The following is a 15,369-nucleotide window of genomic DNA, read 5'->3' as shown; positions in this document are numbered from 1 at the left end:
ATTCCATTTTAATTTATTTACTTTGAGACACCCATGTACTGTTTTTCATGGTTGCTGGGCTGATTTACATTCCCACCAACAGTGCATTAGGATTCCCTTTTTCCTTATCTTTGCCAGCACTGATTATTTCTTCTATTTGATAATCATTCCTACAGGAGTTAAGCATTATCTCATAGTGGCTTTTATTTGATTTGCATTTCATTAATGATTAGTGATGGTGGCCTTCTATTTGTCTTCTTTCGAAAAAGTATCTTTTCAGATCCTCTATTTTTCTATTGAATTTTGATTTTGATTTTCCACTTTTGAATTACATGAGTTCTTTAACTTTTTAATACATCAATTCCTTATTAGATATATGATTAATGGAATGCGTAGAGTATTCTGTACATCTAATAACATCACTGTCGCCTTTGTGAGGTAGACCAGCACTGTACAAAGTAGAGATGGAAGAATAAATCCTGAAGGGAAGAATGGAAGAGTAAATCATGGTGGGACTGCCCGAGCTTTGGGAGCCGTTCCCAGTGCTGGCTACGAGAAGCCACCTTCAGCGCACCTGCTTGGTGACAGGCCACAGAGTGATTTGCCCCACAGAGACCCCCCAAGTACTGGCACACACACAGAACACAGTGTGCAAATTGTTCCACCTCAGCTTAACCTTTCATTTTTCTCAATATAAGCCCAGATCTTATCCTATTATTTATACTTTTCAGTTGTTTTTTTATTGCTATAGAATATTCCAAGATGTGAACACTTTATAACTAATTAGCAATTTCTTAACCATTAGACATTTTGGTAAAGAAAAACTAGAAAGATTTTGGCTTTCAGAAATGAATGGCCTTTCACTAATTTACTGCTAATGCACACGTGGTACATGTGATGACAAGGTCGTGCACAGTAGATTGATTAATAATAAGTGCACTTAGCCACATTAGAATGTAATCTTTTGACATATTCTCCACCCTGGAGGTTGGCTCACCTCTCAACCTGCCATGCTTTCTTTTGGCTTCTGCCCCACAGGGAAGCTCCTGTTCTTTTCTGAACATGCATCTCTCTCTCTCTCTTTCTCCCCTTGCCCTAAGTAAATTTCTTTAAATAAAACTATTTTCCTTCTCTAGAAAAAAAGTGTGGTATTTTGTTTCTAGATATCAATGAAGCATTTATTCAGAAACAATTTTATCAAAGGCCATTCTGTTATTTTTATTATTTATTTATATGCTGCATTGATATTCTACCCACTGTTAATAGATATCTAAAAATCCAAACATTTTTTCATATTCCAGAATAAGCTCAATGGTTTTTCTTGGCTCTGTGCTCAGAGATCACTCCTGGTTGGGGTACAACTTGGGGTGCTAGCGATCAAACTTGGACTAACCATGTGCAAGGTATATGCTGTACCCACAGTGCTCCAGGGCGCCAGCCATGAAGAAACACCTTACTGGGCTGAGCTTGCGCGTCGCCCTGGACACTGAGCTGGGAGTAACTACATCCCTCCTCCCCTCCCCAGCATCTCAAAAAACAAAACATAATGCCTGTGTTAGCATTCAAAGCATAAAATCTCTTGGATTAAATGGAAGATTAGCATGACATAAAACTACGAAAAAATTTTGAGAGAAAATAAAGATATAAATAATGGACATGTAATCTCAATAAGATAATTGCAAGTTAGTTTTTACCTAAATTGATATTTAATGTGACCCACCCAACCAAATAATTTCAGGGTACATTAGGATATGGAAAGGAGTAATGAAAGTGACTAGCTAGTTTTAAATATACATATATATGGAGGATGGAGAGTTTAAAATCTGTGAAATCAGGTGTCAGATAGTTTTAGAGAAAATACTATAATGAAAACGAAAACAATGTGTACCTTTAAATGTCTGCCAGACTTCTAATAATTAAATAGGCTGGAGCGATAGCACAGCGGGTAGGGCATTTGCCTTGCACACGGCCAACCCAGGTTCGATTTCTCCGTCCTTCTCGGAGAGCCCGGCAAGCTACCGAGAGTATCCCATCCACACAGCAGAACCTGGTAAGCTACCCATGGCGTATTCGATATGCCAAAAACAGTAACAACAAGTCTCACAGTGGAGACATTACTGGTGCCCGCTCGAGCAGGTCGATGAGCACCGGGATGACAATGATACAGTGACAGTGAAGTTCTTTGTCGTGACTGATCCAGTAACATCATTTAAAACCTAAGAATTCAGTGTTCACAGAACTGTCTGTTGTGTGAATGTGTGTGACCCTGTACACCTTAGCAGTAGATGCTAGCCTTCCAAAATAAATAAAAATATTTTCAGGAGATAAGAATGAGCAAATACACGGTCTGACATTGTCCCCAGTGCTCAGGAAGGCTCCTCTGCCTAGTGCTGTCTGGCTTCTGTGGGCTGGACCCCTGCACAGGCGTCTCCTCGCAGACCCTGTCCCCGGCACGGCCCTCCTCTCCGAGAGAGCGTGCTCTCCCAGCTCCCACACCCCATCTGCTTCTCTTCGAGTCACAAGATGAGAGGATCCTTTCCATTATCTTGGCACATGGCACCACACGTGTTGTTGGTGTTTAAAATGTGCTGCAAATCTCCTCTTGTCAAAGGAAGCCATGTTCGTCTCATTTGCCGCTTTCCAGGATGAAGTCATGAGTATTTTTGCTGCAGTAGAAAAAAAGTTTTCTTCTCTTTTTTTCCTTTGCATTTTCCTCCTTTTGCTTCCCGTCAGCTTCAGGTGTTCTCTGTCTGGTGTGTGCAGCTGTATGACCCCCTGCATGCTGTGTGACACCTTTTCCTCAAGTTGAGAGAGGCCCTTTAACCTGGCTTCTTGAAGCCGTCTGCTCGGGTATATTCCGTGTGTAGAGTTCTCCACCCCCCCCCTCGCCCTGTCTTCTGCAAAAAGACACAAAGAAAGCCTTGTGTTATTCAGGCCCTGTATTCTAAGTAAATCTATCCCCCAATATTTGTGCTTGAATAAAATTCAATTAAGTTTCCTTTCATTCATTCTGTTTTCAGTCAGAATCACCTCTCTATTCTCAGTTATTTAGACCAGGCTCCATAGCAAGCCTGTTGACTCAGTGGGAAAATGGCGAATATTTTACTCCTAAATGCTGTAGCTTAAAATAGGTTCAGGACTTTTTTATCTCTTAAAAATCACGGCACACTAGGGTTTGGGAGGACCGTGGAAGTGATTTTCCATCCCTTCCACATTCATCACTTCTACTTGGTCACTCCTGGCTCCGCAGCAAGAAAATGCTTCCCTGCAGTCATGAGCCCTGGTCAGACCCTCCCCTGGCTCAGGCACAGTCCATGGTGAGGCTGGCCTTCCTCGGCTCGCGGCTCCCGCCTTCCCCAGCCTGCCCCTGGGCAGCTATGCCCAGACATGATCCATATTTCTTAACTCTTGTTCCTTTTACTGGCCACTAGGCCATGGATTTTGGTAAATTTGTCATAGTAGCTGCAGGGTTGGGAGAACATTTGCCTTTGGGGGCCCAGCCCCTTATTCCAGTCATCCACATGACCTCTCTGAGTGCAGTGCCTGGACAGCACTCAGGCTGTGCCTGTGAGGAATTTGGTAAGGCAGCTGTTGCTCCGTTGAGTGGACAATTTGGGGGGAGGAGGGAGCATTAATCCAGTTGGGTTTCTACTCTGTTTTTAGACTCAGTATCAAGAACTTCTCAGTGCAGTCCTACTGCTTCAAATCCTGTAATTGTTGTTCCCTCCTCAGTAACCTCTTTTGAGTGCTTCTGTAAGCACGATGCCTCTGAATGACTGTGGAAACACCTTCCTTCCACTCGATAAGCAGAGAGGCATGCGAGAATGTGTTGGGGAGGAGCTCGGGGCTCCGACTCTGCAGCTGCTGACTCCAGTGGCAGGAGCAGCCCGTCGTCTCTCACTCTGCCCACGGGGTATCTGCCCCTGGGTGCAGGAACGCTTTGCACCACACCAGACATCAGTCCTGCAGATAGCGCGTGAGTTCTCCACCAGCCTGCTCAGTTGAACCTGAACTCTTTGACAGCAAATGATTCTTCCTGTTCCATCACCCCGTCTTCCTTTCACTCCAGACGTCACCGCGAAAGACCCTTATGTTGCACCAGGCATTCGCCATGCCACTAGTATTGACTCCTGCTGAATGTCTGTTTTCCTTCTGGATAACAATTTGCATTTCCAGGTCTGTTTGCATTTATTTCCCCCTTTCTTCAGCAACCCCATCTTAATCTTTGTATGTATGAAAATCCATCTTTATCATATAAATCTGATTAAGTCCTGATCGGGTTTAGGTGGGGCCCCTACACCCACTCTCCCCGCAGAAAAAAACCTAGGCAATGTTTTGGGTTTGTTCTGCACCTCATTACTTCTTGTTTTTCTGTTCTGTCTTTACTTCCCCGACCTTATTGTTGTAACAGGCATTTCTTTCCCTCAGTCACGCTAAGGGTAGAGTGTTCCCTGTCCTCTCTGGCAGCTGATCTCTTCCAGTGCACCACATTTGCCTTCCCTCAGCTCTCCACAATGGGCGATTCCTCCCACAGTCAGAGAAGAAATGCCGCTTTTGGTCTTGCATTATATTAGCAGTTGCCTCTTCAACAGGAGAGAAAGACTCTGTCTGTCCCAGGGTCGTGGTCCCTGGGAGGGGCACCCTCCCAGCTGGATGGCTTTTAAACCCACAGTGAGCAGCACACAGTCACACTTTACTGGGAATTTCTTTTTTGTTGTTCTTGTTTGGTTTTGGGACCACACCCAACAGTGCTTAGGGGTTACTCTTGGATTGCACTCTCGGATCACTCCTGGTGGGCTCAAGGCACTAAATGGGATGCCAGGGATTGAGCCCTGGTCCATCTGCATGCATGGCTGTCATCATTCCAATGAGGTGGTGCTTGGGGTCCCCCAGGGCTGTACCCAGGAGGCTGTCTGCTGCTGGGAATCAAGCCTGTTTTTAAAGACCCAACGCTGGAAAGAGCTTTTACAGTGTTTTACTCAAAATCAGAGATTTCACAAAAGGAACAAGGATGGTCACATCTATGTGCCATGTCTTTTAAGTCAGCTTTGCACTTTGAAATAATTTTACATTCACAAGAAATTGACAAAATCATAGAGAGTTCTTTATACCCTTTCCCCAATGAAGACACCATCTGTATAAAACTGAGAAGTGATCCTTTTTTGAAAGGGGAGTGGGACTGTGTTGCGAGTTGAGCCCAGACCTTACACAGACAAAGCCTGTGAGCCAGTCTGAGCCACATGCCCCGGCGCAGCCTTCACTGTCCTTGCCAGTCAGGGAAGCATGTGTGATAGACCCTGAACTTCGGCCGGAATTCATCAGGATGATAACAGCAGATTTACATTATACGATAAAGTCACAGCCAGAACACTGACTTGCTTTTGGATTGAACATCAGCCTAGCGAGGCACTGTGGTCACTATTATTCGCCCCCACCCCTTTTAGTTATTTCCCCAAAAGTTCTGTACTGGTTGTCAGCCTCTCCCTGCCTCTCTGCCTGCAGCGGCAGCCACTGTGCCGGGATAACACTGACTGCACTTACTTCAGTATGCCTCTACCCTTCACTTTATCAGTCTACCTTATTTTTTTCAGATGCCTTATAAATTGAAGACATCAGTAACCTTAAGCTCCCCAAATTTTAATATGCACATTTTACCAGAATTCTATATTTGCTTATAATTTCCTGTTTTTCTGTTAAGTAAATTTGCACAACACTTAAATCACAAATCCAGTGTGGCTTTCTATGAATTTTAGACAATTCATATATTTACGCAACTAAAACTCCAGTCAAGATATGGGATACTAGTTTATGCTGGAAGGGTTTTGTTTTAGTTTCCCAGTTTAGGTTCCTACTTCCAGCAACCCCAGTTCTGACTTACTCTAACCATGGCCGAGTCCGACCTGTTCAGAGCCTCCTGTGAGATAAGTGGTGCACTTCTGCGCGTCCTGTGGGCAGGAAGCAGGGTCTGACACTCTTCACACTGCTCCAGCAGCAGACGTCCCTGGCTAAGCAGAGGTGGATGGTCAGGACTCCGTCCCATCCAGTTCCTGTCTAGATCTCTGGGACTCCGTGTGGGGTGGAGCCTGTGGGAGGCAGTGTGGTTCAGGGGGGTGAGCCTTCTAGTGGAGCTGTGGTTTGAAGGCATCAGGGTCCTTTTAAGGGCAGACAGAAGAGAACTTGCATGTGAGTGCTCACTCTCTCTCCCTCTCCCTCTCTCTCTCTCACTCTACTTCTCTCTCCTTCTCCCCCTCTCCCTCCTTCCCTCCCTCCCTCTCCTCTTCTCCCTCCCTCTCTCCTCCTCTCCTTCTTCTCTCTCCCCCTCTCCCTCCTTCCCTCCCTCCCTCTCCTCTTCTCCCTCCATCTCTCCCCCTCCCTCCATCCTCACTTTCCCTCTCCCTGTCTCTCCCGCTATCTCCTTTTCTCTCTCCCTCTCCTTCCCTCCCTCTTTCCCTCTCTGTCTCTCTCCCTCTCCTTCCCTCTCTCTCCCCTCTCCATCCCTCACTTCCCCCCTTCCTCTCTCCCTCCTTGTCTCTCCTTCTCTCCCTTTCTCTCTCCCTCTCTCCCTTCCTCTTCTCCCTCTCTTCCTCTCCCTCCCTCTCTCCCTTCTTCATCCCTCACTCCCCCTCTCTTCCTCTTTCCCTCTTTCTCTCCCTCTCTCCCTCCCTCTTTCCCTCTTTCCTCACTCTCTCCCCCTCCCCTGCCCCCACATTTGGATGCCTATTAGGTGGTGACTCCCCCCCCCCCTTGAGTGCTCTTCTCTCTTCAGAAGTGTCCAATCTGCCACTTGCTTCTTGGACCTCCTGGCCCAAGACCCCCATCTGTGCTGTGCAGACCCTTTTCTTGGTCTTTGTCCTCCCTTTACCTCAACACCTACTCCGCAATGTTTGTTCTGTAAGTGATGGGCTTAGAACCACTCAAAGCAACAAATACCTTGTCATGTATTTTGATTTTAGCTCATTGCCAAGGCTTTGCTGTAACACAATTATATTTTATTAAAGGAAATTGAAAAAATAGTGAAAACTATTGAACCCAATGAAAAAAAAAAAACCCTGAGAGATAATGAGACATTGGTTTCAATTCTGATGTTTCCATAGTCAGAATAAGTCTCAAGATCCCTGTGTTCATTCACTCCTATTTGCCTCAGTTTCCCTTCTCTGTGAAATGAGAAAATTGAAGGATGCAACTGCTAAAGCGCATGTCTCCTAAATGTGACTGCTCCTATGATTTCTGTGTTTGTTTCTGTGCTTCTCAAATGGCTCCTGCATATAAATATTTCCTAAAGGATCCTTAATTACCATCTGTAAATACATGGGGCTTTCAGAATTTGAGGGGTGGGGTGGTTCCTAACTCTTCCAAGTAAGACTGCATTTTTCCATTGCATTTCCCAGTCTACCATTCGTACCAGAAGAAAAGTGTATAGGTTGTTAAATAATTCATACTGGAGCCTAAATTGCTTGAGGGCCTGGCAAGCTTTAATCTTGGAAAAGATAATATAAAATGTTGCCAATAGCCAACCTCAGGTTGCCAACCCAAATATAAATCCCTCCTTGTTCCATATATGAATTTATAATGTAAACTGTTTTAAATTATACCCTTACTATTCAATAGAATTAAGTGCCTTTTGAGGAACTCTAGAAATAGGAAATATGACAATATTGTGACCTAATTAGTTAAGAATGTCCTGTATTTAATGAAATTTTTTCTGCATCATTTTAGACCCAATAAAGAGAAAACGGGCCATGTAAATGACTCTGGGTCATCTGTCGTCAAATACGGGCTCAATCCAGAGAAGGTCTTCATGCAGGTTCATTACTTGAAGGTGAGTAATGTGCCGAGACAAGAGGGCACAGACCTCTTTATGGTCTGCGTGGGCACCTAAAGCTTAGTGGCGCCACGCACACCCGTTCTGAAAATCATCAGCACTGTCATGGCATGTAAGTGGGTTCTCTGGTGGGTAAAGTACTCCAGGACCCCGAAATGGGGCTGCCACCTTTTAGCTTGTTGCTTGTGTTTTTGTTCTCTTTGAATGGAGGCTGCCCCTCGCTGGGCTCAGGCCCGACCTGACTGGGCTGCGGCAGGGCCCTCGCACCTGGGCCGTGGGCTGGCCCCTGGGGGCCGCCGGGGAAGGGGGAAAGGAGGTGGACTCTTCCCTGCCCCGGAGCCGCCTGTTCGCTGCTAGAGACAGTCAAAGCCTGAGGCCTTTCCACAGGATGGGGGAGTCCGGGCTGGACCTCTTCTCTTTTGGCTCCCAGGGGCCGTCCATGGAAACCAAGGGAACACACAGCCATTGAAAGGAAAGCAGTGACCCTTGACCTCCAGGCCAGCCTGGCTAAAGGGGGCAGCCGGGGACTGCTCAGGCAGCTTTGGAATTCACGCAGGTCATCTGGTGGGAGGTCAGGGCTGGCCGTGAGATAGACATCACTCTCCCCTCTTCCCTTTTTTCTAGGGCTACTTCCTTCTCCGATTCCTTACCAGAAGACTTGGAGATGCCGCTTATTTTACAGTTTTAAGAAAATTTGTGCACACGTTTCATGGGCAGTTGATTCTTTCCCAGGTGATTTATGGGTCCCTGAGAGACCACAGTTGGAGGGTTGTGGCATGTGGGGGATGGTGTAATAAGGGAAAGATTTATGACTTAATGTAGTAAGAAAAATAGAGAAGTCAATGGAGTGGACACAGACAGGTTTGGGAGAATGGTGAGAGAATGTGAGCCTGCAGTTTGGGAACAGACTGGTGCCCAAAACTGCCCTGTGCTATGGACACTTGTGTCTACAGGAGCTTGAAAAACAAAACTTGGCAGAACAAAACAATCCACAGTTCTTTCTTCTGGATTCATCTCTGTGAGGCTGGTTCCTCCTCATCTTCCCGTCTCAGCTGTGAAGCCACGGTTGGGTCCCCTGGGCCAGATGGAGCGGCACCGCCCTGTTCTCCTCGTCTCCGTCTCCGTAGCCTGAGTCAGCAGTGCCACTCTGCCTGTCCTTGGCTCCAGACCCTTCCTTCTGTGTGTATGTTAGACAGGACTCTTCTTTGCACCAGACGTAGTATGTGACTAACGTGTGGCAGGGCACCACCTAGATTTCAGAAATAGATTCAGAACAGGCTACCACAAAATATTAAACAACCTGGTCACGGAACTATCAGGAAAAGACCCCATCACCTTACACAGATTTGGAGCCGAGCTGCAAGTAGCTAGAAGGTAAATGAAGAGATTCTGAAAACAGTGCTCATAGCAGATACAGACTATATGAAGGCTGCAGGATATTTTGACATTTAGCAACTATACTCATGTACAACTTTGATGTCACATTGTTAAGGAATCTGCATATAGAACATGAACACCTGTGGAGGGATGGCGTAAGTGTAGCAAGAGTAGATGGCTATCTCTTATCTCTGTTTTCTTCTCATTCCTTCAAAGGGGAAGTCAGGGAGGGCTCCCAGAGTTTTCAGAAACACTTTTGAAGCCTGACTCAGCCGTCCTGTGTGCTTGGTGGACTATTGCCTGCCCGCCCCCCAAGACCCAGAGTTGGGCGTGTGCATTGACTGCTGCCTCAGCACCCATGGAGGTCTCATTGCATCCTTCTCCACTTTGAGCACTTTCTCTTTGGTGAAATTCTTTTGAACAACAGTCTTTTCTTTTGGTTTGTTTTTAATGTAGAAGTACTGCTCTTTATTCATCCACTGGTAAAGCTGAGTAACGTGGGCATGAGCTCCACATTACCTTTTTTAAAAATCTTTATTGAATATCCATGAGATAGACCATTACAAAGCTGTTCGTGATTGGGTGTTAGTCAATGATTCAGCACCCATCCCTCCACCAGTGTATATTTCACACCACCAATGTCCCCCATTTCCCTCCCACCATCCCCTGACACCCCATTCCCCACCTCCAGCCTCCCTCTATGGGAGGCACTTTTCTTCTTTCTCTCTCCTTTTCCTTTTATGCATTATGGTTTGCAATACAGGTACTAAGAAGTCACGATGTTTGTTCAGGGTGTTCAGTATTTTTATCAGGAAGGTGCAGCTGGAGTAACTTTTTAACTGGGTGGCAGCTCTGGTGTGTAGATGTGACTACCAAGGCTTCCGGAAGAACAGGGAGGTGCGGGGAGGTAGCCCATCCTGACCCCGAGAAAGCCTGTAGATTTCAGTCACAAAACCCTCATGCGTGCATTTCCAGCAAGGTTACATCTTGTGAGGACTCCCTGAGACGGTGGAGTCTGGCTGGGGGCCTGGGGACGCTTATGGGTTGTGGAAGCAAGAGGCTGCCAGGGCCACTGCTTGGTCCCACACCGGGCTAGCCCATCTCCCTCGGGGTTATCTTGATCTGTTCAGCCTTGTGTGGGTCTGAGATTGCAGCTTTTTATCTCTTTTGAGATTTATTTGTATGTCTCTGAAGCAAGGCTGGTAGGAGTGCTTACAATGTGGCAGTCATGGGGGTGACTGCCTGTGCTACTAGAGTATCGGGAAGTGGGAGCGGTAGCCCATCCTGACTCTGGGAAAGCCTGGAGGTTTCAATCACGAAACCCGGATATCCCTATTTTCAACAGGTTAATATCTCAGTGAGGTATGTCCTGAGACAGTGGAGTCCGGCCCGGGCCATGGTGGTGATTTTGAATTGTGGGAGCAAGAGGTTGCCAGGGACTCTGCTTGGGCAGGCACCAGGCTGACCCACCCCCTCCGATTTACCTCAGACTGTTCAGCCTTGTGCGGGTCCAAGACGAACTGCAGGTTTTGATCTCTTTCAAGATTTGTTTACGGGTCTCTGAATCAAGGCTGATAACTGAGCTTGTATCCAGTGGTTTGTGGGCGTGGCTCCCATAGAGCAAACCTTTGGCCATTTAGATTCTCTGGAAACTTGGTCTTGAGTTGTTGGGGTCTGGTCAGAAGCACTGCGGCAGTTTTGGGGTATTGGGAAGTGCGAAGGCACCATAGTCTGCTGATGCACTTGTCCACGGGTACAGGTTGACCTGCTGGTGGTACCATATACTCGAAAAAATAGTTTTGCTTGTTTTCATAAGTTTTATTGAGATGATTTGCATATCTTTGTCACAAAATTTATCCTTCTAAAGTACTCAAATCAAGGCCAGAGAGATAGCCCTAGTGATAAGGTATTCTCCTGGTAAATGGCTGCCCATATGTATAATAGCTGGCCCCTCGTGAGGTCCCCTGGGCACCACCAGGGTCATTCCTGATCACAGAGCCAGAACTAGCCTCTTCACAAGACTAGTGTTGACCTAAAAAACTCACAAACAAAAAGGATACATCAGTGGCTTTTAATATATTCACAAGGTTTTACAGTCTTCATCACTAATTTCAGAATATTTTTATCAACATGAGAAGAAACCTTACGAAAAGAAACATCATGAAAAGAAGCCTTACATCCGGTGGTGATCACTTCCCTGTTTCCGCCTGCCCAGAGTTAGGCCATCACTCACTACTTACTTTATTCTGTATTTGAATATTCTGGACATTCTCTAAAACTGAGGCCATAAAATATATTTATTTACATGTAACATATACTTACAGATGTGCATATATGTTATATATAAACATGCACTGTCATCCCATTGCTCGATTTGTTCGAGTGGACTTTTGTTACCATTTTTGGCATATCCAATGCACACGGGTAGCTTGCCAGGCTCTGCCGTGTGGGCGTGATACTTTCGGTAGCTTGCCGGGCTCTCTGAGAGGGGCGGAGGAATCGAACTCATTCGTGTGGAAGGCCAACGCCCAATCGCTGTGCTGTCGCTCCAGCCCATATAAACACTACTTATTTTTTTTTTTTTACTAATTTCAAAAAGAAGGCATTTTTATTAGTGCAATAAGATGGGTTCTTTCTTTTTTTCTTTTTTTTTTTAATGTTGGAGTACTACTATTTATTCAGCCATCAATTAAGCCCATCGAATTGGGTGTGAACTCCACATTACTTTATATTTATATATACTTCACATATATGTATATGTATATATATATATAATCACTGTGAGATACATTCTCAAAGCTTTCATGTTTGAGACTCAGCCGTACAATGATCGAACACCCATCTCTCCACCACCAATGTCCCCAGTATCCCCCCCACCCCCAGCCCAGTTTCCCCAAGGCGCACGGCGCCTGGCTGCCCACCCCTCAGGCTTACAGCCTACAGCCCAGAGCTGGGCCCCTCTGCAACTTGGGTGGTCAGAAGCACCCACCCAATAATAGAACCTGTTTTCCTATTTCTTGTTTTGTTTGGGGATCATGCAGGGCAGGGCTCGGGCTCTGCACTAAGGATCACTCCTGGCAGGACCCCGGGGACCACGTGTGGTACTGGGGATTGAACTCCCGGTGGCGTTGTGCCAGGCAAATGCCCTTCTATCCCTGTCACTACCGGCACGCCAATAGTATGGCAATGTTCTACCACTCTGGCTCCTGTTTTCTGTATTGGGAGAAAATCTTTCTGCCTCTGTGCCTCTGTGCCTCTGTCTGGATGCCGCTGGGAGGGCCGGTGTCTGTCTCAGCCTACACCCGAGGCTCTGTGATCCAGCTCGCTCCTGGCTGCTCCCTGGGCCACGGCAGAGGCTGCGGATGCAGACCTGTGGAAGCACGCAGCACCTGGCCTCACCTGGTTTTGCTGCCGCAGCCGGTTCGTGAGTGCGGGTCACCAAGGCTGGGATACAGGCCCACAGTGGGCAACCTGCTAGTCACCGCTCGCTCCCGTTCACGTCCTCGCTGGAACTCCATGCAGAATTTCATTTTTAATTCTAATTTTTGGGCTGTAATCTTTGTTTTGGAATCTGGGCACCATCTCAAATGTTTCCCTTCAGTGCTATCTTGACCTGTCCCTCTAAACATGGATTTTCTCTCTGGCCATCTGTGTGTGTGTGTGCGTTCTGGTTTTTTGTTTTTTTTGTTTTTGGGGAGTTTTTTGCACATTTGCCACACATGTATTTTTGCTCTTTCTCATCAGGGGTAGCTCTTTTATTTTTTTTGTCTCAACCTTTTATTTTTTTTCTCATATGTAGTGAACATTATCTTGGATTGTTCTCCTTCTTAGATGTGTTTTTATTTCCCTCTGACCAACAGTTTGAAGCTTGAATATTCTGCATGGGTGCCGAGAGGCAGAACCCCACTGCGCCTGTGGACAGTTTTCTTAAATGAATTACTCTTGACATTTTTGCACGTTTTTAAAAACTTTTTATTGATTGAGGTTCTGTGATAAACAGTGTGGCTAATGATGGCTTCCCATGCACGTAATTCCTCCATGACAGCCATTATCAGCGTTCCCGCCTCCTTCTCCCCAGGACCCCAATAGGCCTTCCCAGATCAATAGTGTGGATCAGTTCTGGCTGTGTTGCCTTTGGCCTTTTGTTGCTGCCTTGCTGTACGTACTTAAGCCCCAGATCTGAGAGAGGTCACTGTCTGTCCCTTCCGTCTGACTGGCGTCACTCGGCATGAATATCCCCCACCCACAGTGCTGCCCTGTTGCCTGCTTCTGTTCTTCCTCAGAGCTGCATAGTGTCCCACTGTGCAGACAGACCATGACGGCTTGATCTGCTCGTCTGTAGCTCGGCTCTTGTACTAGGTGTGTGGATAGGCATAGGTGAGCATATATCTTATGGAACTGATGTTTTCGTCTTTGGGGGATAGATGCCAAGAAGTGGTATTGCGGCACTGCATGGTGGGAGCTCTGTTGCTACTCTTTGGAAGGATCTCCATATTGCCTTCCCCAGAGCTGACCCTGATGACATTCCCGCCACCAGATGAGGGTTGCTGTCTCACCACAACTCCACCAGCACTGACCGTTTCCTGACTTTGTGATGTGACTTTGCCATTCCCACTGGGGTGAACTAATATCTCAGTGTTCTAACTGTTGAAAGTTTGCTGAGTGTTCCCAGCCAGAATTCTCTTCATTTAATTCAGCTCTGACTATTTCCCAGCTGGGAGCACTTTCTCAATGCTGTGTTTCTATATCAGCTTAGACTAGAACCCAGAGAACCCAATAAAGAATGTTATCCTCACTTTATTTTTTAAAAATGTTTTTAAACTTAGCCACCTTGAAATTACAGAGTTATTCGTGATTGAGTTTCAGGAATATAATGTTTCAACACTGACCACTACTTCACCAGTGTCCACTTCGACCACCAATGGCTCCCCAACCCCATTTGCCTACCACCAACCAGTCTGCTTCTACAAGAGACTAGATATATATTTAGGGATTGGAGCGCTAGCACAGTGGGTAGGGAATTTGCCTTGCACATAGCAGACCCAGTTTGATCTGTGGCACCTCATATGGTCCCCTGAGCACCACCATGATTAACTGCTGGGTGCAGAGCCAGGAGTAACCCCTGAGCATAGCCACATGTGGCCCAAGGACCAAAAACAATTTTTTCTTTAATTTTAATTAAATTAAAGAACTGTGATTTATGAAGTCATTGGTTGTATAAAAACACAAAAGAGAAGAGGGCCAACGGGGCTCTATCTCTCCCACTGCCCGCATTCAGTAGTCTCACGCCGCTTCCCCACCCCGGGGGAGGTTGATGGCAATGATGAGGCAGGCAAAGGAAGGAAGAAGGCCAAACTGGTTGCTCGATCAGTTTATTTCGTTCTTTCTCTCTGCTTCTCTCCTGGTTCTCGATCTCTCTCTGGATCTTCCTCTCTCCCCTTTCTGCCCCGCTCGCACTCACTTCTTTCACCTTGTGCTTTGCTTATGTGTGTGCTACTGTGCTCTCTTCTGTCTGTCTCTCTGTGTCTGTCTCTCTGTCTCTGTCTCTCTGCCTCCCTCTTCCTCTGTCTCCTTCTTCTTCTGTCTCCTTCTGTCTTCTTCTTCTGTCTCCTTCTGTCTCTGTCTCCCTGTCTCTTCTATCTCCCTTCAGTGCCCCACAGTCTTAGTTTTTATAGCAAATTACGTAGGGTGGTGACACAAAGGTGAGTTGAACATTAGCAAATCAACAAAGAAGGGTAAAACCATTTCTCAAGGAGATTAACAAAATCTCATCTAAGGAAATCTTATCTAAGGAGATCCACTCAGGGGTGGGGGTCCAAACAAGAGTATATCAGGGTGTGACCTAGTAATCTACTTAAATAGTTATAGTAAATCTACTTCTAATATTTCTAGCAATGTCATTCTGTATGAGCACAGTAAGAGATACAAAGTTTGGTTCTTCCTGAGGACATCTCACTATATATTCCAGACCACAGTCCTCAGGCCAGGTTAGTCTTCCTAACCCCAGCAGGGTCCTAGTCTCGTCGTTACTTTTGGATCATGACAGCATTTGTCTATGACCATGCTCTCAACTTATAGTTGAGTATTGTGGCGCTTTGGCCTGGCCCATTTCGATGACAGGGTAGCTCACAGCTTGCCCTGGGTCCATTCCGTCCCTCGTCGGGACCCTGCTTTTGGGGTGTTAGGAACTA

General features: G+C 46.3%; 1 protein-coding gene across 9 annotated transcripts in view; it reads left to right on the top strand.

Annotated features, from left to right (window-relative positions):
- Nucleotides 1-15,369, top strand: part of AOPEP (aminopeptidase O (putative)) — a 402,612-nt gene that overhangs the window by 270,437 nt on the left and 116,806 nt on the right. For 8 of the 9 annotated variants that reach the window (XR_008628432.1, XR_008628433.1, XM_055125013.1 and 5 more), the window contains exons 8-9: nucleotides 7,696-7,798; nucleotides 8,426-8,533. Coding sequence is in view for 7 of the 9 variants with exons in the window: in XM_055125013.1 (XP_054980988.1) it covers nucleotides 7,696-7,798; nucleotides 8,426-8,533 (211 nt within the window). In the remaining 2 variants the exon portion in view is untranslated. The remainder of the gene's footprint in view (nucleotides 1-7,695; nucleotides 7,799-8,425; nucleotides 8,534-15,369) is intronic. The other variant, XM_055125012.1, reaches the window with a different exon arrangement.

Source organism: Sorex araneus, chromosome 2 (genome assembly GCF_027595985.1).
Source record: "Sorex araneus isolate mSorAra2 chromosome 2, mSorAra2.pri, whole genome shotgun sequence".
Classification (NCBI taxonomy): domain Eukaryota; kingdom Metazoa; phylum Chordata; class Mammalia; order Eulipotyphla; family Soricidae; genus Sorex; species Sorex araneus.
This window is presented reverse-complemented; position numbering and strand designations above follow the sequence as displayed.